The sequence below is a fragment of the Adelges cooleyi genome, unplaced genomic scaffold (genome assembly GCF_023614345.1).
Source record: "Adelges cooleyi isolate 19-005CV unplaced genomic scaffold, UGA_ACOO_1.1 ACOO_flye_CR_arks_rails_tigmint_CR_PRNA_21, whole genome shotgun sequence".
NCBI lineage: Eukaryota > Metazoa > Arthropoda > Insecta > Hemiptera > Adelgidae > Adelges > Adelges cooleyi.
The window spans coordinates 14,081,100-14,106,631 of NW_026095871.1; the positions used below are offsets into that span (position 1 = coordinate 14,081,100).

The 25,532-nt window shown below is 33.3% G+C and overlaps 1 protein-coding gene across 2 annotated transcripts in view; it reads left to right on the top strand.

Moving 5' to 3' along the window:
- LOC126834260 (band 4.1-like protein 4) overlaps positions 1-25,532 on the top strand; it is a 105,208-nt gene that overhangs the window by 73,767 nt on the left and 5,909 nt on the right. For both annotated transcript variants that reach the window (XM_050566053.1, XM_050566054.1), the window contains exons 6-16: positions 5,807-5,904; positions 15,061-15,181; positions 15,275-15,362; positions 19,512-19,600; positions 19,662-19,725; positions 19,817-19,962; positions 20,853-20,971; positions 23,223-23,313; positions 23,397-23,600; positions 24,738-25,064; positions 25,226-25,432. In XM_050566053.1, coding sequence (XP_050422010.1) covers positions 5,807-5,904; positions 15,061-15,181; positions 15,275-15,362; positions 19,512-19,600; positions 19,662-19,725; positions 19,817-19,962; positions 20,853-20,971; positions 23,223-23,313; positions 23,397-23,600; positions 24,738-25,064; positions 25,226-25,432 — 1,554 coding nt within the window. The remainder of the gene's footprint in view (positions 1-5,806; positions 5,905-15,060; positions 15,182-15,274; positions 15,363-19,511; positions 19,601-19,661; positions 19,726-19,816; positions 19,963-20,852; positions 20,972-23,222; positions 23,314-23,396; positions 23,601-24,737; positions 25,065-25,225; positions 25,433-25,532) is intronic.

Here is a 25,532-nt window from a genome sequence, read left to right on the forward strand (position 1 = left end):
TAAGCTGGACGTGTACATCGAGAAACTCACCGTTTTGCCCGATCGGCTATTTCCTCATTGCGTTTCTCAGTTAATTATTTTATTTTTTTTTTTTACATTACCTACTTCCTAACCAATCTGATCAAGAAAAACATAACCTGTTAGTATGATTAAGATTTCCATGTTTAAATAATTTTAATTTTAAAGTTCTCGCCAATTACGGTATCTCCTCACGTCGCAACATCTCAGCCTAAAAAACAAGCTCCTACTGTATAAACTCCTACTCAAACCGATCTGGACATGCGGTATCCAACTGTGGGGTGCAGCCAAACCGTCCAACCTAAATAAAATACAAGTCTTCCAATCAAAATGTCTACGCCAAATAACCAAAGCTCCTTACTATGTTTCTAACGACACTCTACATAGAGATCTAGCCATTTCAACAGTCCAAAACGTTGCAAAAACTTTCTACAAACGCACACACTCCAAATTCCGCAGCCATCGTAATCCCTTGATTTCCGAACTATCCACCAACGCAATTCCTGGTGACCCCAGAAAGCGACTTAAACGTACCCGGTGTCGTGACCTACTAAATTAATTACATACTAAACTAATTCAATCTCATTATCTCACAATAGCACATTTAAAATAAACTCCTGCCCTTAAGTGCCTCCAATGGGTGGCTTCTTCTCTCCTGCCTCAAGCCATGTCTCCTCCATCACATACGCTTATTGTAAAAAAAAAATAATAACTACAGATCGTGTATATTTTAATAATAAATGTTAAAAAAAAAAAAAAAATAAAGTATTTTTATTATAAGACAAGTTTCAAAAACAATTGAAATCGTTCTGCTTGATGAAAAAACTTCGAAAAGTTAATATTGCCTTGAGCGTTTACAATGTGATCACAATAACTTTATGAAATTGGCTTACAGCTTTAACACAAACAACATGTACTATCATTTTTATTTTTATTTAACGAAATAATGTATTTTATTATGCACATTATCATTCATAATTTCAGACCTATCCTTCTCTCTCTCAAAATTTTCGTTTCAGTACCGATTAAAATCCCTAGAGATGGCCATTTACTTCCGGCCAATGTGGTTAACACGAAAAACATTAATACGGGTAGCCGGCTTTATTATTATTATCTACTTCATCGTCGTCTTTGGCCGTACACATTGGACCCCTCCCAGCCTCAGTTAGATACAACACCCTCTTGTTTTCCTTCCGACCTTAATGGCACATTCAGTGTCCTCCCCGGTTGCTATAATATATTATCATAAAATGGTATAATCGAATACGCATAATTACTATACTAAACTGTATATGTATTATTTTTTCCCGTAAAATACATGTTATGTTTATAATTGTATTTAATGTACATGTGCTTAAATTTTCATAATACGCAAAGCTTACTTAGAACCTGAAAAATCAAACTTAAATTCAGTTGTGGCTAGTATTTTTCTACTAGTCAATCAGTTAAAAATGATTAAATAAGGTATTATTGTAAATGAATAGGACAAATGTACAATAAACACAATGCTTTCGTATTTTACTTGATTATTTTTTTATACAAAAATGAAACCCATTTTCTAAAAACAATTATTAAATTATAAATAAAAATAAAAATTTACAAATTTGTATTTCCCCCATTCGACTACAATATTACATCATTTAGCCCTATTTATACAAATTCCCCATATTAAAAAATATTACACTGAAACAAAATGGAATTTTCAGTATCTAATACATATAACTAAAATGTTACAAGTTATAAACTAAATTTTTTCGATTATATTACTAAAAAAACACAAAATTATAATCACCCAACTTAACTGGTCTAACTTAACTAGATAACACCATTAAAAATATAAAATTTAATGTTTTTGAATAATTATCAATAAAATAAGTATTTACTAATAACTAATTATGTTGACATATTTTTTAAACTAGAACTTTTTTAATAGTATTTAATTCGTAAAAATGTTACATCATATGAATTAGTATAAATTATATTTTATCTTTCTCAACGTTCGATCAATTAGACATTGACTGCATGTTCTATCAGTATTGTTCTTACACTTAGCAATTGTTAAAGCTGTCGGCTAGACCGTTCAAACGAATAATCTATACTGCTCCAGAAAATACACAATAAGGCTTAAATTCAAGCGAGGGATTAATAGAAGCGGCGGTCTTGTCTATGTTTATATCTTATAAACATTTTAAGTACCCGTTATATAGTATAGACAAGCGATTTCCATATAAATTGAAGAAAATAATATAATCCCGGACCGTAACCAAAATGATGATAAAGCTAACAGATTGATTTTAGTACTCTTGTATAGTTAGGAATATCACGGTTAAGTGTGTTATCCTGTTAATAGATAAACTAAGAATATTTATGTAATGGTAAAACGGTTGTACTTTTATACCGTGGAGCGTTTTATGATCAAATATAAACGATTTACGATCCGTGCATAAAAAGTAAATCATTTAAAACGCGGTGGTTCGGTTTTTTTCGAAAGTTTTTAATGACACTCCCTGAAGCTTTTGAAGTAAAAAAAGTAAAAAAAATACTCAACCGAGCTTTATAATTCAATTCAACATAAGTCAATGGTTTAAAATAAATGTATAAAAACAGACATTTGTATATTTTATGGCAAAATTAAAAAAATATATATAAAACAGAAACCACAACGATAGTGAAATGTAACATGAGTATAAATAAAAAAAATATATTAACCATTACAAGTTTTATAATTTAACACATAATAAATATCAATCTATAATGTTGATGGCATACGAAAATCTGATCCAACCTTTACTTATAACACAACTGGATTGATAAATCCATAACACCTTTAAAATACAATTTAGACAATTGCAAATAATGTCTAAATAAATATAATGTTTGATAAAACGTTTTTTTTTTATTCTTGAGGAAATATTCCAATTTAAAATTAATAATCAAGATTAAAACAAAGTATTTTGATTATAATGCGATGAATTATAAAAACGTGCAATTATTTTATTTTTTATTTTTTTTATGGGTGTAAAATATTTTCAGTTCTCAGGTCGTTGCATGCAAATTAAATCGTGAGCATTTCTAAACGTTAAGTGCATGAAATCATCATCATACCACCATCGCAGAAAAGAAAAAGTGAAGGGAGATTAAAAACAGTTTTAAAGATCACGGTTTCTAATTGCGATTAATCTATTGTATGTGTTAACAAGATGTGTTAGTGTTTGATCTAGTCGTCGCTTATAAATTGTCTGCTTAATTTAATAGTATTTTTTCGAACAATTAAATACCAGTTTTTTTAAAAGATTTCATAGGATTTTTCACTAAATTCGAATCTGGCTTGATATTTTTAACTAATCATTTTTTCTTTAAAAGGTTTAAATTAGATAGAAGTTCAAGAAGTGTTTCAAGGCGATAAGGAAATCAGATAATAATAAAATTAAACATTAGTCGCATATTCCGTGCTATAATTTATGACAATAATAGTTTTCAATGTGCTGTCTGAAGTATGAACTGGATTATTAACTAGAACATAAAGTACAAAAATAATGTTGGCAATTTAAATTATCTTATTATTACATTTACAGGTTCTATACGGGTTAAAAATAAAGTAAAAATGAATTATGGCTTTTAATAAATTTATTCTAGAATAATTAATATTTGAACTGTTTAGATATACGGCTGAATAGTAAACGCAGCGTTAATAACGAGGGCAAATATAAATTAAACCTAGTAGTGTTCTTTAAGTACAGTTACACTTACACTCAGTTATACTTACGATGGTAGAGGGGATAGTAGAATTCAACATAAAAGTAACTAAGAATATTGGTAGACCATTGGTACGTGTACGTACATAGTATAGAATACTTAGAGAATGTCCAGACTTCAACAGGTTCAGGTTTATGCTTTATGATCGACGTGTCGTGCGGTAAATTGCTGGTGTGCGTGCGAGCAATTCGGTAGCGTGTGATCTGTTCGTCTGACTTAACTATAACGTCTGCCTACGAATCAAAGGGCACGGTGTTTTAAATAGGTACTCCTCCCAAATAAAAAAAAAATACCATAATAATCATGATGTTCGGTAGAACGTGAAGAGACCGGTAAACTGTTATAATTTGTTTTTTTTTTCCGTCCGCGCACACCCTAACTATATACATTATAATAAACCATAATGAATCGCGTTGGGTAGTAATAATTACAATTTAGTATCGCCTCGCACGGTAATAATATAATAACCCAGTCGTGTTGGCCCTTAGGATTCGGGTAAACTCAAAATAATAACAATAATGATATGTATATTATTATACTTGCACGCGTGTGTGTGTTTGTACAAAATGTTGTCGGTATGCGCATTAATGTTGCGAAAAAGGTTTTAAATGCGGGTATGTATATATATATATATATATAATTCTTGATTACCGACAAACGGGGTAAAGTAATAATTATTATAGTACGGATCATCGTGTCCATTCCACAGGACATTGTTTTAATGGCTGTAATATCATATCCACCAAAAGCATAAGCGAGCACGCCCAAACGCAATGGAAAGATAAATTATGTTTTCATTATTATAACATATCCCAAATATTATCATTATCACGATTTACATACATTATGGCCTCATTCGTTTTTCGGACCGTTCAACGTTTTTTTTTCTGGTTTTTGAACACTATAATACGAACGGGGAAAAATACCACACGACATTGTAAAATTTACATTGGTCGACCGATGGTCGAAGTATAAAATATTAGTTTGATGTTTTCAAAATGTTTTTTTTTGATTTGGAGCCGATAAAAGAAATTAAAAAAAAAATATATTTAATGTGTTTTTCAATAAAATAACATAAACAGTTTTCAGTTTTAACTAAATATTATTAATTGTAAGAAGTAAATTTTCTAGGTACGTCATACTTAAATGAAATACAATTAGTTATTTTAATAACATTATACTTAAACTGCATTCGCTTAGAATAATTATCTTTCTATAATCTTGTCTATATAATAGTGACAAGGTATTAAAAATAATATGACAATATTGTTATTTAATTTTATCGGTTTTCAATTAAATAACTACTTACTTAAAATATATTGTTGCTGCTTGGAAAATAGTTTTCTAGCGGTTGAAAGAGCTTTGTTAGTTCATCCGATATGAATGTTAGTGGTGTATTTGGCAATCAGTAGTGTAAAAGGTGACACATGACTGTTGATGCGAGTTTAAATAGTTAATTGTATAGTAAATAAAAAATACGTGTCACTTAAGTATTTAAACGATTCGTTGCTAATAAACTTGCCTTAACCTAAAAAACCCTTTAAATATTATGTTAACCTTAGAGAATAGAGACTACACTATACACAAATATGTTAAATATCATTTGAAAAAAAAAAAATGATTTGTATGTCTTGCAAACATTTATCATCCTATTTACAAAAACCAATAAGTTATTTTGCCAAATTGTATTATCTGGTGTACCCATAATATATCAATGCCATAGCACCCGAGGCAGTGTAATAAGTTCATATTTTGCAGAAGGTGAGTTTTGTTTAGCAACGTTAACGCCATAAGACATGTCTGGTTTATTAAATAAATATGAATTATATATTATGATAAAAATGATATGACCTTCTATGAGACGTCCTCGAAAAATACAATTACACATATTTACACTACTGGCGCGCTGTGCTTTTGATATTATATACATTTTGGTACACCCAGACCAATCGCCGTTTGTATAATATTTTATGATAAGACGTGATCAATGAAAAGCCAATACTAATTCCCATCTTTTCCCCCATTGTTGCAGATATCAGTTTTTCCTGCAGCTCAAGCAGGACATACTGCAAGGTCGTATACCCGTCACTCAAGAACTGACAGCCGAACTCGGAGCGTACGTCGTTCAATGTGAGTACCTCTATAGTCTATGTATACGATACAACATAATGCAAACAGATAAACCGATGTCGGCGTTTTTACACAGCAAAGTGCAAAAAAAAAAAATCGTAAAATGTCATAAAAAATATAACGCGTAATTGCTTTGAGAATTTCGTTTTCCCGTCAAATGTTATAGGGTAGGTAATATAACAATGTACAAAAGAAAATTATTATATAACGAGTTTTCAATTTCTTTCGAAACACACGTGGGTCTGTATATGTCGCTGCGTTTTATTCTCGCTTTTTTTTTGAACCCGTTTTAAAATATATATATATATATATGTACTTACTAGAATAACGCCAACAGCTGGGAAAACGCAATATCCGGCGTTTTGCACCGTGTTTAACCCCAGGGCGGGCGCTGGCTATGCGCACTGCAATGCTGTTGTTGTCACTCTCGCCGGTTGTCAAACCCTGAAAATTGTTTTACCACTCGTGTACGACAATAATAATAATAATAATAAAATATATAAGGCACCTAAACTTTTTTACGCCTCCCTGGACATTTCTCTCAACCGCCCCTTCTGGTCCACGCTCTACTCATTACATGTACCGTGACTTTTACCGGCGGTTTTACGACGACAACTCTCCACGTCGTCAACATCCGGAGCCAGTCGGAGCATAAAAAAAAAAAAAACACAAGAAATCCGTTAAGAGCCCTTTGAGCTGTAAGTACACCGTATTATACAGTCGGTATATACACATACACACAGTCACGTTGACAACCATTTTGCCCTACACGGACTATACGTCTATAAGGTACTAAACATAATATATAATATAAAAATGTATAAATACAGACGTCGGTCTTTACTGGAATAAATATTACACCATTCAACGATTAAACGACGATCAGCCCATTAAAAAAAATAATTACGATGTAAGGCTTTAGGATGGACGCGGCATTCCCATGATTTAGATGTAAAAAGTAAAAACTAGCTATTATCCTGTTTTGATAATACCGAATAGCAATTGATAGTTTTAGCTCTAAAAAACTATTCACCTACATCCGCCCCTTAAAAAGGATATTTATAAATAATGTTTATAAGTAATTGTGGCGTCCTCTTGGTATGGCAGCCACGGCGATAGATATTGAAAGTCTTTGTTTACTTTTAAAGTTTTCTCATTAAAATTATATTGTGCAAATTTATTCACTCTATACTCTATAGCTGCATGCGTATTATTATTTTACAGCTTGTCAAACACAAGTTTCGGCTGTATGGTCGACTTGCTAACAAACTTCAACACTTTTAACTGGTCGGTTAATGAACTCAAACGACTTTCGTAACTGTAAATAGATTATTAACGTTAAAATAACTAACTAAAAACTAATTTCGGTTCGCTACAAGAAAATATGTCATAATAGTGTCACTATAGAGTAATAATTTTTCATTTACCACTTTCAAAAACTAATTTTGTTTTGTCACGTTTTCAATAACACAGTACAACATAACAATTTTCGTTATTCAGAGGGTTAGAGATGAGTGTCTGTCTACTGTTGTACTTGTATAACTCGAGTGATAAGCGAGTAGAGATGTTGTACACATAGTTTAGAAATAAGAGTTATCACCATTTGACATGCGGTCACATGTACTAAATTATAGATAATCTTTTTCTTATAAATTAGGATGTTGTATAGGTATATAATGGCTGTTGGACAAAGAAAAATATTCAGATGGAAAAAATCCTTTTGTCTTTTATCTATTAGTAGTATAAAAAAAAATATCGATTAATTATCGTCGGTTTGCGATGGCTGGAAAATTTGTTTTCAAAGACCATTTGACATTTTGAAAACGATTTGCTTTAAGTGACATTTGGGCCCTAACGCAGTCATGTCATCCTTTCCTTTTCGGTCTTTATATAGTTTGACATTTTAACAAAAAAAAAAAAAAATGTCAACGTGCCGTTTGATTTAACGTTATTGTCTTATATCAATAATCTATTGTAAATATAATTTAAACTTCTTTAACGACAAGTCCTTTGTGGAACCATTTGTAAATATTGCGAAGACTGCGAAGCGAATCGAAATCATACTTTACTATAGTTCAATTTTGTTTCGATTTGATGTGCCTTCTGTAATAAATGACGAGAAGCGTTGTTTTATTTTTTGTATAAGCATGTCTCTAAAAATGTTATTTACTCAACGAAATATAATATCGGAAGGAAATATTTGCCGTCCGCCCCGACGTCGTCGCGTGAACTACTGTCATCCGTCAAGACAATTATTTGATTAGGAGTCATTTATCAATACAACGAAAAAAGTCGCTCGCCCTGCGCGAACTGTACGCAATACCATGGTACCGGATGACCCGGAACCGACCGTCTCGTGTTCCGTTTCGGTTGTTGTAAAAGCTCATTTTCTGGGCTGGTGAAAAATCACTGTCGTGTATAGCAATAACCGTTATCCGAAATCCGAATAGAGTCGCCTAACTAAACGGGTTTACAACGGCAGAAAGTGTCGCGTTGCCGGAGCCGAAAATCGGCGCAGTTACGTTTTCCCTGGAGCCTAAACTTGGGAGGGGTTGAAAAAAAGATCAAGGAAATGTGTCGGGTTCAATATGTCGGCGTAAGACGGGCCCCGTGCTTCGAAAAACTGTCGCCGGGTAAAAGGGTCGTTTGGCTTATATTATATATTTTATATTCGGCTGCCTCTCTGATCTCCCTCTCTCTCTTTATATATATATATATATATATATATATATACGCACATTTATACCTAACCTACTCGTAGTGCTATCTCGGTGCGTCAGAAAGTAAAACGAAACCGACTGTATAATGTTACGGTTATCTTTTCTACATTCTGCACGACTTATTTTTTTTATCCTCGCGTTCAACCGCCGCCACTCGGCTGTGCAGTCGTGTCCGCTCTCGGCCATTCAATTATCCTAATTGTATAAATTCACGAACATAACATACCTTTGCCGTCAACCAGTTAATCTGTAGACATATTAGTATACGCACTCTACACAATGCATACGCGTACAGATGTACTAAAATTATTAATGTTAAAGTAAAAAAGAAAAACTCATTGTAGTAATTATTATATTCGTATGTTTTATTGTTAACTTTTATTGTTCACGCGAAAGAAAGGCGGTTTTAAGTTTGCTTTTGATGTAAATTATAATAGAGAAAAACTAGTGTAAATCTGACGAGTTATAATAACGTAAGACTTTAGTATAATAGTTAAATATAATTGCTATTCAAAACCCTTTTGAGGTTTAAAGGAAAATGAATTAATTAACGTGAAGGCGTGACAAATATTTTAGTACTGCTTTTTTAGTAACAATAGAACAATATAATAGCTTAGGAAGTTCTACAATATATAAAATCCGTTTGTACTGAATTATAAGGTAAATTATTTTTTAATTTTATATTAAAATAAACTGACAGTATTTATTTAAGCGGGATATAGTTAATATATTGTAAGTTAATAAATATAAAAAATAACATGCGTCGATATTAAATATGACGTCTAAAAAACAATTAATATGATCCCTTAAAATGTAATTAGATCCCCTTTTCCGTTGTGGTCGACGGGGAGTCTTTTTAATAATAATTATGTGTTTTTTTTACACGGTCGTCATAAATTACAACCAAACTATTTAACCGTAAATTATAAGTATTTTTTTTTTATAAATTAAAAACCTAACGCCGCGTTTCACATTTAAGAATAACAACGCTAATTTTCAAATTTAGGGGATCAACAATCAATATTCGATGTGGACTTATTTAGTTAGTATTCGTTAAACTCTTAATAAATGATCACAAAATCGATTTAAGTATAAGTTATAACAGTTATATGATGCTACAAAGACGTGAACTGTCTAATCAACACAGCTCTATATATTATCATTTCATGCAATTATTAATAACTGCCTACATGCAAAATTGGGTCACTTACAAAAAAATAGTATATACTTTTGCAAAAGGTGAAAAAAACCTATTTTTGTTATTGTCACTGGCAATATGTATATCATAAAACTTAACATCGTGTAATAAAAGCAAAGCAATTCATGAATTCTCAGAGTCATATAAGCCATCAAGTATACGAGGAGCATGAGTGTAAAAAAGGAACATTCAAATAAATAGTTATAGGATATTTTCTCTCCACATCGGATAGAGATTCAAATACCTGTCGTTTTCAAATTTTCTTGTTTATATCTATAATATCAAGCAATCAAGTATTTATTTTTGCTAACGGTGCATTTGAACCTAATTATTTTTATAGTCGAAATAGTTTTAAGTAGTATTCAATAAACTAATAAAAATTTAACTCGCTGTATAAAATATTTAAAATAATTTTTAAATTTCAAGAAAAAAATAAAATATATTATATAGTTATAAAAAACTTATAATGAAAGGGTAAAAAAATAAAATTAGTTATTGTTAAATTGAATCTCGAGTTCTTAACTGATTTGGTTATTTAAATTAATTCAGTCAGTATAATCCAATTATATGATAATTTAAATTCGTCTGAAGGTAGATGATAAGAAATGTGTATGACTGCTAACAGTGAACGCCAAATTGAATGCTGATATAATATATGCTACAGCAATGCCAAATTATTAACATAAATGTTTCAGTGGTTGTTTTTTAACTTGTATTTAATATTATATTTATTAGGTTTAATTGATTTACTAAACAGTGCTAAAATATCATTGAAGTATTTTCAACTATATGACAAAATATTAGTAATATTATTATATTTTCAATGAAAAACTTAGATGAGGTTATTTTTGAAATGAGAACTTAAGTAAAGAATTTGTGCTTGGACGTGGAGAACGCAGGTCAATTCGAACGTATTTTATTTTGTCCAATAAAAACAATTTTCACTACAAATCAACAAAATAATTTATTTAGTTATCATCACGATTAGTATCTTTAAGTATCAGATTACTGTCGGGCAAGTTAAACGGGTATGAACATTTTCAGATTATTCACGTTGTATTTTGGATACTGATCGATATTAGGTATGTGCACACAAACGGTTGATATGGAAAAATAAATATTATACAGTACGGCCTAAGGGTTTTAGCCACTGTTTATCCAAATCCTAATGGGGAACGATATCTGGACTGCGGCGATATTTTGTTTTTTTTTATTCAAATATCAATACTTATATGTGTGTATAATATATATATATATATAATATATTAAAAAGGCGAAACGGCGTTTTTATTATCATTTTGACTTTCAATAAGAACGACAGTAAAACCGGACGAAAGGATGCCGGTTATTGGTCTCGTCGTTGTACATATAATATATTTGCCCGCCTGTATCTTCTCTTTTCATTCTTTATTTTGTATAACAATGAATTCGTCGAACGTTCGGGAAAAACAAGATGTATGTACTTGGAAAACAGACACAACCGGGATAAAAAACAACATTCGAACGTCGTCCCGGTATACTTGCTGCACGTGGTAAATATGTTTTATTTTTTTGGCCAAACAATGCGAAGAAAACCTTTTATTTAACCGAACCACTCGGTCGGTGGGCGTTTAATACAAACTTGCGTTACGTGTGTCCATTTCTATTGCCAATATATAGTTGAGCGGTCGCCTCAAGTTACTTTTGAGCTTGCTCGACTGTTGTTTGTGTTTTTGCTGTAAGACGATTATACCAAACACTAACGATTGTCGTCACAAATGGAACCGTTTTCCGCAAACGTCCATATTGTATTCTTTTTTCACCTCATAATGGGATTTTTCTCGTCTTATAAATATTATCTGTCGTCAGTCGACTTTTTTTATTACACACATTGCACAATAAATATACTATACCGCCCGTTAGATATTGCCCGTCAGTGGTGGTGTTACAAACTCTTATTGATAACATTTTATAATCAAGTATAACCGTATTCCCCTTTAGTTTCCCAGTTGGGTATAACATAATATAATATCATCATTGTCAAACGACTAGTGCTAACATTCCCTGAAAAACACTCACTCGGCAGTCTGTTGACGCCTAATTTACTGATAACGTTTTTTTTTTCATTTTTTGTTACCTGGACACGAATACGCTAAAATAATTACTGCCCCAAAAACAATACAATACTCACGGAAAGGTTGTAACCGAACTATAATTATTATTTATTCCTAAAAATAAGTTATGTATATATATTATTTCCAAAACTTCAAACAAATATTACACTTGGTTGGTTAAAGTGCGCAGCTGTCTGAGTGTGTCGTGATTATTTAAATTCATTATTTATTGTTATAATAAATAATTTAATAACAAAGTACTAGCGAGAGAAGTTCAAAAGAAAAGTCGAATTATATTAACTTGAAATTTGGCCAAAAAATCCAGATGAAACGCTTTGCTCGACAACAATAGCACAACCTTAACATTGTGAATTAAAATAGCAAAGACATAAATTATTTTTAATGGAAATTCACGGACACTGTAGCGCTGTTTTCGGCCGTATCATTTATTTATATCGAATCGTATTATATATTATTAAAACAAATATAACAATATATTTAAGCCGTTTGGCTTGCCAGTTGTTAATGAAGTCGGCTCAAGCGGCGTAGGTAGGCGAAAATGAGTAAATAATTCGCAAAACTGAATCGATATATCATATTGCACCGTTGAAACTCCGAATAATATTAATTGCGATAGTGATAAATCGTAGTCTGAGTTGTATACAATATTTTATGCGAGTTATTTTACACGAAATAGATTTTCATAGATCCGATGTCGTATTGCTTATGTACGTCCGGCGTATTCTATAGGCAATTTAACTGCACCGGCGATTAGCGAACTACTTGACCATAATATTATTATGCGGCTCCTTAGCCAACATTCACACCGTTCATACGTTGCTACCATTAGTGGTACTCCTCGTTATATTCGGTGCCTTTGCAAAAGGTTCCTGTTTAGTCTCTTACCTAGTCAGTTAATCTGGCATTTGTAAGGTCAGACAGAACAGACCCGTGCTAAACTTCCCGCCCAGGTCATATTGTAAAACTTTCGGAGCGTCTCGTAGTACCGGACATTTAAACATGGTAGATGAATTTTGTGGGCGTTACGTGTACACGTAGGACGCGCAGAGCGATTTTTTGGGGTTTTTAATTAATTTTCAACAATATTACGGTATTTCGGTCGACTTGTTTGCATACAAGGGAATAAACGAGCTCCGTCCACGATACCCGAGAAAAAGAAAACCGGAACAGCGTGCGTTGCTTTTATGAACGGAAAGTTCAAGAAGATGCACGCAAACTATATGTATATATATATATATATATAGTTCCCCTCGGTAAACGTCACTGGCGACTTAAGTAGAATAAAAAAAAAAATCACTTTGACTCTTTGCGCTCAGCGGTGGGTCTTATTTATAAATCGCCGACGGTTTTTGCCTTTTTTTATTTTTGGTCATAAATTTTCACCGTAGACGGCAAACGTGTAAATCCGGCATTATGAAGTTTTAATGGGACTTTTCCGCCACCGCGTCGGTGTGGGAAATCAATCTCAACCGTTCCGAACGGTAACAGGTACGGGGACCAATGGGCACACGTGGGCGAGCTGTTACTTTTTTATGCGGGTAAAGGGGTAATAAATATCAATTTGAGTAGCCTCCCCTACACCCCTCACGTTCGAAAATATATCCCATAATATACATACGAATAAACGTGTAAAAGGGACATGCGCTCGGTAACAGTAATTATAAAAGATCCGTACATTAGCCATTGGAAAACAGCAATGTGTGTGTTAGGAGAAAAAAAATACAGAAAAACATGCACATCGATACTTAATTTAAAAACCATATAAATAAACAAACTTTATTATTATCGTAGCTGTTTTTTAAAGGCGAAATAACTATTATCTCGTACCACTGAATATATTTAAACCTGTGGCCTAATCATATCGTTCATACACCTAGGAGGGGTTTCCACTGAAACCGACGCGGAACTGTCACCGAAATAATGCAGAGAACACTATTTTTTTTAACATATATTACATGGCTTATAGTTAAAAAATTCGTAGTGAAAAGTCAAGCAAGAAAACATGTTGGAAAAGTGTTTTATACTATTTATTGGGCCACCCACGTGTACAAACAAACGCACACACTTAAGTTGTAAATGTGCGCATTGCTTGCGCGGACCTATGTTGTTGTTTTCAAGGGAGCACCGCGGGTGTTATATTTCTCTAAATGTAAATGGAAGCAATAAAGATCGGTCCAGAAGCCAAAAACCATAAATATATTGTAAGCGTAGGTGCTTATTAGGAGAGTGAGGGAGGGCATTGATATTTCCGCATGACAGAGCCTCGGACTAGAAAACTTTTATTATAGTGCATAATGTATACATATATACATTTATTATGGTATACTGTGTTCGCTGTATGTGTACAACCCGAAATATAGCAATACTCTGTTTACAATGCGAACAATACTAATTGTATAGGTACTTGGTTTTCTCCTCGTACGATCATGCCATGACCGCATTTGCGCTATTCCATTTTTTTTTTTTTTTTTTTATAAACAAATAATGAATCTTAAAAAAGAACCAATGCGTATTATGGAAACGGTACACGTTATATTTGAGGGTCGGATTTCTGTATAAAACTCATTAATAATTTTAAGTGTATAAAAAACCAAAAACATCATTAGCATTTTTTTTTTTTAAACTGACAATTGTTAATGATTTCGCTATGCTTTTGAGTAGTAAAATGTCTCATCAACATAATTGGGTCGGGTTTCAAGCCTCGTGATTTTTATACAGGATCTAGTGCAGTTATCATTGTGTACATAACAAATGAAATGAAACACAAATATTGTTGGATTTTTCGAAAACATCCATTTAAATTTCCCCGTACATCAAAGTTTTGCCTCTAGATTATAGCACAACAGTTGAAGCTAATTCAACTTTTTAACAAAATGCACTTTTTGTCCTTCTTAGTTTCGATCGCCGTCGCCATACTAACGTCAAATGTACATAAATAGTATTATTTATTATATGTGATTTATTTTGAGTAATTTCAACACCTAAATTACGAACACCACTATCGTTTTATTTATTCCAATGGTCGTTTACCGAATCCGAACCTAACTAATACAATTTCATACCTTTTAGGCTATTATAGCTTAGTGAACGTAAAACTATAAGACATTATTTTCGATTGTTACAGCTGAACTGGGTGACTACGACCCGAGAAGGCACACTCCTGGCTATGTGTCGGAATTTCGGTTTGTGTCCAATCAAAACGCCGAGCTCGAGAACCGAATTTCTGAAGTACACAAAGAGTTATCGTAAGTCCGGCCGTATTGCAATGGATATATATGTTTTTGTGTATATTATTATTTACATATTTAAGTTTTTATGTACTATTATCGATTCCATAGGGGTCAAGTGCCTGCGGTTTCAGAGTTGAACTTCTTGGATAAAATCAAGTGGCTGGACATGTACGGCGTTGATCTGCATCCGGTTTTGGTGAGTACAATAATATTTTCTTTATTGCGAAAATAATATATTCAAATCCAGTATACGATTTATATATTTTAGCTATAGTTGAACTAGTAGTGCAATTATGGAGGCTTAACAGTCTGAATAAGTCTATTCCCCAACAACACAAAATCCCCTTTAGGCTGGCAGTACTTAGGCCACCAATTTGAGTTTCCGATATCGCATATCATTAGAGTTCATACAAGAACCTCATAGACAGAAGATCCTTATGTTGTTAAATAGATGTACTATTGGTGATGATACGTCTCAGCAATTTCCTCCTTGAAACTATACATTATCGGTTCCCATAAAATATTTTATTTTAATTGAACTATAATAGAGCCCTTCCGGCAAATTCTAATTAGATATTATTAGTTAGGAGATATCCGGAAAGGTTTGTGCTGTTATAATTTTAAACCCGTCACTTATTCACCATCTAAAAGTGGACGGTGATTAATTGGAACATCTTGACCAGTATTCTGAAAATCTAGTCATAGTCTCGAGTAGAACATTATGTATAGTGTACTAATTCATAACTAATTAAGATATTAGAAATAGGTTAATGATTTAATCAGAAAAGTGTAAAATATTTTAATTTTGTACTTACATTACGTTCTTAGTAGGCATTTTAATTTTTATAGTTACTGTTGTACTTGTAAGTATCCTCGTTGATATTAACACTACAGTTGCTCTTTAGAATTCCTATTATAGGTATACTGCTACAGTATATTATATTGTGTGATCTAAATTCGAGTGTAAAGACCGTGTAAAAAAATCTACTCGTGAACCACGCGTATGGCAAATGTGTGCGGTTCTTCATCAGCAATCATTGACGTTGTTGTCATTCGTTTCGTAGAAATAAAGAGGTCTACAGAGTACAACGTCCACTTGAGTCAAGCCCTGGGTCATGAGTTGTGTGCACTCGTTCACAGGGTGCTTAGCATGGTATTTTGTAATATACACGAGCACACATTATAGTGTGTCTGTGGTAGTAGTTGTAAGCAAAAGCGGCTACTAAGGTTTTCTTGAACCTCCCCGGTATTAACGTTTATCTCTAATTTTATATTAGCAAACAAAGCTGACGCTGCACACAGCACGGAGGAGTTTTAATCATCGAGCCACCCTAAACGAAAAAGTTTCAATTATTTTTTCCGAAGCTTTTTCTTTTTTCGTTTTATTGTTATTATTCATTTCGGTCTTAAGGCTATCAACCTAAATGGATCCCTGTTTTTTTTTTGGGGGGGGGGGAGGGGGGTTATACTAATTAAATTAGTATATTAAACCCGGCCAATCGATCCGCGACCAAAGTCGTATTGCTCAAGTTAAAAACTGTTTGCGTTTGTTTGCGATTATTGTTATTTGTGATCAAGCAAATCGTTTTGCCAACTAGTCCGGAGTTTAGAGAATCCTGTACAAGCACGCACGTGTATTTTAATAGTATGTGAATCAATTTTACATAAACGTGGTGCAACACACATGAGGGAAATACATTGTTTGTATTGACGAATAAACTTCAAGAAAAAAAAATATAAATCTTAATTTCTGTCAACGGATGCATAAAATAAAACGAAATTCCTTTTGTTAAAATTATTATAGTATATAAAATTTTAGACTTTAGTGTATACGATCAAATATAAATAAATTATGATCCATAACAATTGGGTAATAATATTTTTGGGGCAGGAAAACATGGTTTGTTAGAAATAACGTTATGTAATATTTTACTGGAATTATTTTACACTAGGGTATAAAATAGATATGCATGTATATTCAAATGTACATTATGTGGTGTGTAAATGAAAGCCGAAGTCGGCGTTTGGGGCGAGGCGGTGATGGTGCACTTCTTCGATATTGTAGGGAAATGAGAGTAGGGGAATGAAAAGGTCCATCGTTATTGTTTCGGTGCGTATTTGTTTATGTGTGGACACTAGGGCACAGGCCCCTTGGTTTTGCTCTTTTATATTACACGCAGCCTAGTCATGGGGAAAAGGTTTTATAACGGTTGGAAGAACGAAAAGGGAGGAGTAAAAGCCAAGTCCGTGCGGGAATACGAGGGAAAACCCGACACAATAAACTGTACTGGGTAGTAGGAAACAAAAGAAAATTATACTGCAAACTTTGTCCACGCCGATATACGGCCTAAACCCCGAAGTCATACTATCTATACACTTTTATGTACACGCCTACGATGGCGTGATACTTCATTGAGCTGATCAAATGTTTACTTCTATCTGTTGGCAAAACTTAGACGAATGCGGGTAATTTAATAAATGGAATGTAAACGGTTTTCAAATGTGTGTCATCCTTTTTAAACTAGACTGTTCTCCAAAATTGTTTGACTTCACTATCGTCCGTCACAAACTATCAGTCGTCGATAAAATGTAACAGCAACGTCACAAACTACGACGGTAGAAAATAACTTATCTAAAAACAATACCTGAAACTGTAAACTCAGTTTCAATTTATTAATTTAAAAAAAATCAGCTAGTGTGCATTACTGATACTTTTGACAGTTCTCCTTATTAAAGACAACATTATTGTATGTTGGATCTACGATAAAGTTGAAATTTATTAGTTTATTAGCTATCGGTGGGATTTTACCAAGCCAACTGTTGGCCAAAGCATACTGGGAGACACAAGGGAGTGCTTTCAAACATTTAAAAAAACAATTGTTTTGCAGTTTTTTTTAGGATTATATAATAAAATGCAGCTATAGACCACATGTAAAATTTAAAATTTATTTTTCTCATAGTTTAACTTAGGTATAAAAGTGTTTTTATCCCGCACTGTTCATTTTTATTACGGTTTATACACGTTTATTATCTTGTTTTCTCTATTTTTAAAGTCTCTTTAGAGAGTTCATCTTTCCGTTTTGTACTTAAAAGAAAGCACATATATATAAAATAGGCCTCGGGAAACCCGTAAAGTGAAGTTTGTAAACGAAATAACATTATTTCGTGTGTTTTATAGTTGGTATAGATGTAAAATTCGAAATAAAAACTGTTATAAAAAGCTTTGTGTATCCTATTTTCATAGTACTCACTTTATATTCGTCATCATACCTATTTAATACCGAGTATTACCGTATTCACGCCTACCGTCAGACGCCGAAGATCGAGATCTAATAATTATATGTTAATAGGTATGAACGATTATTTAATGTTCATATCAGTATTGGACGACCACGTGTTTTCGCGCAACACCTGTGTAATGATCAATGTGTATGATCAATGTACTGGTGATTCATTAATCACAAAGCGCGCTATTGGATCTATATACTACGTTCACGCAAACCGAAATGACTTTCTAACCCGTGTAGTAGAACACAAAAAAAAAAGTATCTCGTTATCCAATTGATTTCAGTTGTATACAACTGTTCGATTTTGACAAGTGGTTTCTGACGTGTGGTTGTATAAAATATTACAGTTCAACGTCTAGTCCGACCCATGTTCTTATGTGTATTGTGTTTACCGGGTTAAAAAAAAATATGTCCGTTGCCCCCGCAACGTGTCAACTTCCGTTGCAATATACCTAGATACTATATTATTTTGGATTGATCACTTACAATATTTCAATGAACGACTACAGGGTGATCAAGCTAATGTAAGACACTCAATTTCTCGGAAAACATGAATATTTTGGAAATTATTTTTTCCCTATACTATGAATCGCCGAATTCTGCACACGAACATTAGAAAAAAAAATATATTGACCGAATCATAAAGTTTATAATTATGTAGGCTTCACGCAACCGTACTCAATGTTGGGTCAATGCATTCTATGGATACTAGCGGGTTTTATTTTTGTATAACGAGTGCTATACTATATGTATATTGTTTATATTTTAACGAGTCCAAAAAAAAAAAAATAATAAGGTGCGTAACACATTAAAAAATTATTTACAATTAAAATTTAATTAAGTTAAGTTAAACATAAACTTCATTGTGGTAATTAAAATATCGTATGGTATTTTCATATTTTTAATGTTTAACATAATATGTTTAAAAAAAAAAACTCAAAACGTTTTGACATTTTTCGTTATTAAAAATATATTGAAATAGTAAATAATAATAATAATAGTATTATTATTATTATTTACTATATCATCGAGTATTAATAATGCACTTGTTTTTCTAGGGCGAAGACAATGTCGAATATTATTTGGGTTTGACGCCGACCGGAGTGATAGTCCTTCGAAATAAAAATATCGTGGCCAACTATTACTGGTACTATATCATAGTATAATAATTGAGATTTACTACTTAATATGTACGTACAATTTTACAGGCCTAGGATCACGAAAATCTACAGCAAGGGCAAATATTTCATGTTGAGAGTTTGCGATAAAAACGTACGATTTTTTTGGGGTTTTTAATTAATTTTTTTTTGTCATTAAAAACGAAAAAAAAAATTCTTGTATTGTTGTCTAATAATTATTTCAGAACGACGAAAACACTTATGGATTCGAGACTCCCTCGAGGCCCGCTTGTAAGCATTTGTACAAGTGCAGTATGGAACACCATTCCTTTTTCAGACTCGTCCAAGTATCGCCCAACCCTCCGGACGTGATAAGTACTCGATTTAGCAGGTTAGTCCCTGTCTAATAACGTTAGTCGTTAAGTTAATAACTTAGGTTAGTCACCGCATTAGAAAAAACAAATCTCTTTTTTTTCAACATAATTGTCATTTACATATTATACCATATAGATATTCTTTTTGATTAAAATTGTAATAAAACTAAATACAAACTGGTAATATTTAAAATTAAAATGTAAAATAACAGTTAGTTCTTAGGATTTTGACAAATGATTTTATTACTACTACTAATTTTATTAAATTTTTTAAAAACTTCGAATCCAGAATTCATCCGATTGTTTTTTTAAGTGGAAAAACGTTCATTGTACTTATTCAGTATTCATTATATTTAATTTTCAATACAATATGCGTGGCCGTATATACATTTTTGTTTAGCTACCTACAATATGTATTGTAATACTATATTAAAATATAATACAATGAAATGATGGGTTATTAACTCATTTTTAATAGATATCAAATATTGATCGAACAAAATAAGTAAAGCCAACTGTATAGGTTTTCAAATATTTATTTGAAAACAATACCTTACATTATTCTACATGGGCCATAAAAAATATCCCGTAAAAAAGTCAATAATCATTTAAATTTTTACATAATTAAATTTAAATCTAATTTCTTAAATATCGTTTACTATTATATAATTAATTAAGTACTACTACTATTTCATTTCCGAATCAATAAAAAAGCGGAAAATTCATTCGAGGTAGAATAGATTTTAAATTGATACTAAAGCTGCGCTGTGGGGTGGCGATTTTGTTGTGAATAAATTCAATATAGTAATTAGAATCCGCTAAAACATGAAATACGCTTTCGTTGTATAATAGTATAATAGTCAATAGTGAATAACCGTTTTTTAGTAGATGTTTCTTTTTCTTGTAGTGGACGTGCTGACAAATCATCGGCCAGGAGTTCGCAAATGAGCAGTAGGACCCCACCGTCGTTTACCAGAACCCCAAGCCGTCGGTATCAAAGGCGGATCGTTGAAGGATCTAGCGACAGTAAGTTCACAAAAAAAAAAAAAAGAACATATTATACACTGCAACTCTCCGAGACCTTTTAACCGTCTTTTGTGACTCATTAAGACGGCTATTTGTGTGCTTTTAATAATACAATTGCACGTTGGCTTATAACCGGTATCGAGCTCAACCAAAGTAAAACAATACGCCATACGAGTATATGCGGTGACTTATAATAGTAAGTTAATTTTAGCGAAAAAAACGGCGTTGTGCGTTTTCAAGAAATCTCAGAAGTATACATTATCATAGTAGAACGACAAAGAACGACAACAGCTCTTATAGGTCAAGTGTACGCTGTAATTAATATGCACACAGGAGAGAAGCTGGTGTTGTGCACTTTTAAAGTTTCAGGCAAAATGTAGTTTTAAAAAATAAATTTTAATTAGTAGACCTCTCGAGGGCCGTGCATAAATGTCGTGACTGAATTATATTTTATCGTTATTAGCCCTTAACAACAGCGTACAATCGACTTTCGCTTCGCAGGCGAACGCACAGCCGTCAGTCTTGTTAATTGTATAAAGCAGGAACATATATATATAATAATAATAGTATTAAGTATATATTATACACTATTGGGTTTACAAACCGCAAATATTTATCAACCTTAACAGTATTTTATAGCGTTAATAGTAAAAAAATCGTTTCTCGACATTTACATAAAAATTTAATTTTATTGGAAAAAAAAATGTTCAGTAATTTTTCTTACCATTGACATTTTTTTTTTTTTTTTAATAACATTATTACTATTATAATACACTATCGTGGTTTATTGTACTAGTATGTCTATATTTTACGCTGCTCATACTTTGTTAATTTAAACAATATTTAATGGCGCAGTTTATCATTGCATGATTGTTGCTCCTGTTACACTTGCAATTATTGTGTTTTACCCGACACCACGTTTTGCGTTAAGACTAATGTACGCGAAGGTCTGAATCGTCCATACGGAAAACTTAGATGTTATGTTTGATTGTGTACACAATTGTAAGTATAGTTTCTCAAATAGCTTCTATTTTTTTAATAAATTAGTCGCTACGAGTTGTTAGGTATATACTAAGAGGCGACAGTGAACTGAGCACGATAGGCGTTAAAGGGAGAAGTATGCATTCATTGTACTTTTTACATCCAACTTTAAACGCTGTATATTTATATTTTATAAATATTTGCGAGTCGATTGTTAGTAGAGCAGTAAAATAAATACTGTTTTGCTTGAAATAGTATTTTTTTTTTAATTGCAATTTTTTTTTAAATGTTTCTAATTATGCAAACGCGAAAACTGATTTATCCGTTAAAAGATCAATTTTGCAATGTAAACCACAATACAATAGTATAATCATTAAGAAAACTAGGTTGGTAAGTTTAGTCCTTCGACGAGAGTTTTTAATAGTTGCTAACAAGTTTAGAGCTTATGACAAACGGTGTTCGGTTCGTAGCAAAATTGTTTAATAGATTGATTTTGTATCTAGTGAATATAATTCAATTCATTAACGTTATGTTTCCGTATCGTTGGTAAAAGATAATAACGCGAGTCGTCTAATTTACACGGCTAAATAATTTTGAACAGATAACGCATTCGAGATATTTAAATGGGAATTGTTAGCAAGATATATATATATTCACCCTCGGAAAGTGCTTAACGCTGTTCGGTAAACGCCACTTTGGAGTTTGTTAAAGAAACCGATGTACATTAAAGTATACGTCTCGTTTACCGGCGTTTTTCGGCTACGTTAAGAAATATTGTGTTGGAAAATTGTATACGATAATGACCCGGTATAACTTATCTATTTCTATATGTTAACAAATGTATATGGTGTATACATTTATTACAACTGAGAAAAATACTTAAAGACTTTTGGTATTTGAGCTATAAAATATAAAAGAGTAATGATAAAATGCATACTTAAACTACAAACTACAGTACAAGCAACTGGCCAAGTATTTAATTAATAACTGTAAAATACGACTGTAAAAATATTTAATTTTACTTAATTGCCTGTTTGTCAACTATTGACTTCAGTTATTAAAGAAATGAAAAAAAGGAAATTTTCTAAAACCCATTTCGTATGCACAATGTATATCAACTATGTATTTTGAAATCATTTGGTTTAAACACAGGACATCCCTGTCAATTGTGCTCCCCGCAGTATAGTTGTCCTTTTTTTCATCATAACGTTATGCGTGTAACACATGGTAGACAATATGTTGTATTATAAAATATATTTTGTCTCGGCAGATCAAAACGCCGGAGAAGAACACAGGAACGAATCGTTAAAGCCACAGGACAAGTTGAAAAACTACTCAAACCCTCAACTGCCCGTCCACACGTAAGCCTTTGAAATCGTATTTTCCCTATTTGAGAATAAATTCAATTTAATTTATTATTTGTTGTCGTTATTTTCCATCGAAGGATGTACGTACCTCAACGCAGTGATTCGCCAAGAAGCACGAGGAGTGCACCTTGGGGCGTTTGGTCGAGTGCCCCGTCCAGAGGGTTGTACTCTAGTGGGTCTCCGAGAAGCGTCAGGTCAGGACCTCATCAAATCATGCGGCACGCACGCCGGTCGTCCAGCGTGGACAGCCAAAGTTCAAACGATTCCAAGTCCTGTCGGAAGTATGTGCGCCGTTGTGCAAAATTGATTTAAATATGTATTTGCGAGTCTATGTTTAAGATATTTAATTTGCTTTAACAAATATGGCGGCGTTTAACTAAACATAATAATATTCGGTATGGTCCCGTATTGTATTCGAGACAATGGTTGGACCTATTCACACAGGGAATTATTATTGCAATCTATGTTATATGCAACTTGCTGGGATTTTTTTGTATGCTTACACATACTTTTAGTTAAACAAAACCTATTGCGTTTGCGTTCACAATGTTTGCAACCGATAGGTACAATCGTACACTTGCAATCTTAAATTATTACAACGTACTTAAGCGCTTTTCATATTATGAAATAAATTCGAGCCACTGATGTTGGTCACGTCCACTGATTTCGTACAGAGAGTACACAATAATATATTATAATAATTATAAATTTCTCAAATCTGTATTTTACCGTCAAGCACATGAAATAGACACATAAATATCGCGGCTATCACGTTACTGCCAGTAGTAGTAAAATAATTGCATGGATCTTCTTCAATCGACCTTTTCCTAAACTTCTAAAGAAAATGTGTTAAAAAATCGATTTTTTTTTTTTAAATCGACCTTCTTTGCTGATGTTTTCAGACCTATCGACAATATATTTATGACCCGCGAGAACGTCTCCTATATAGGTATCCCCAACGGCCGGCGCTCATATTTTTTACAACTCGTGTGTACACATTCCGAATGCCAATAGCTACTCGGTTTGTTTTTTTGTTTGTTTATAAAGTGCTTAGGCTATTGTTTACTGGAAATTCTATCGTGCGTGTTACGCGCATTAACATGAAATACACGTTTGAATTGCTTGTAGTGCGTATGCGATGCAATCCCAGGGCTGTTTAAATATTTTTAAAAACGTACACAATGAGCCGATCAATGTTTTACTATGCTCTATCAAATGTATAGTCATGGTCCAGGGCACGCGTTCGTTTTACTATATTGACAAACGCGTTTACCGCGTCGTGAGGGTATCTATATCGTCTAAACGAATATGGGGGGGGGGGGGTGCAAGTTGATTTGGAGTATTTCCGCGGAGTTTCCGGGGTTTTCCCGGCACCTGTTCGAGGAACTCTATACGATTTAGTGTTTAACCCTATGCAGGCACAGGCATCGGAATCGACGGTCGTCGGACAACGAGAGCGAACAGTCCGGCAGGTCGGGCGGTAAGTCGCACAGACGGCACCGGCACAGGAGCCGGAAATCGTCGGCCGGGGACGACCACGAGCACAGGCGACAGAGGTACCAGCTGGTCGACTCGGAGGGCCAATGGCGCGAAGTTCAAAAACGCCAAGCCGAGGGTCGGTCGGCCATACAAAAGGCGTCCGTGGTCCGGCCGCGGTCGGGGTACGCCAACAGCGGCTTGGAGTCCGAAAGTGAGATATCGCACCATTCGTCCACGTACAGGAGGCGGAAACACCGCAAACACAGGTAGGCTATAATAGTATTGCGGCTGTTGCCGAGCAAAGAGATTCTCGCCCCCTCCCCTAGGATTTTCTAATTTCCAAATAACACGAATGGCCGTATAAAAGATATAACGATCGCTGTTTTTTAAATTTTTCAATCTCGATTTGCTTTGTCCGGCGGTACAGGTCTCGATCCAGGTCGCCGTCCGAGGGCAAAACGCATTTACCGGAAGAGCTGAAAAAACACTTGGAATTCGACTTGGTCGAAACGGAAGGAATGACCGAGGAGCAGCTGAGAGAAATACCATACACAGCGGTAAAAACGTCTGTCAAGTCCAATTCGCCTCCTCCTTCGTCAAAACGAAAAACTTATTCGTCTCGGAGGGCCAAAAGGTACTACTGGTGTTTGTTTGCTTGTAAATAAAATATTAGCTATGCCCGAGTTTAACCTGCCGTTAATCGTTTAGGATTTTTCGCATGTCTGATTACTCCA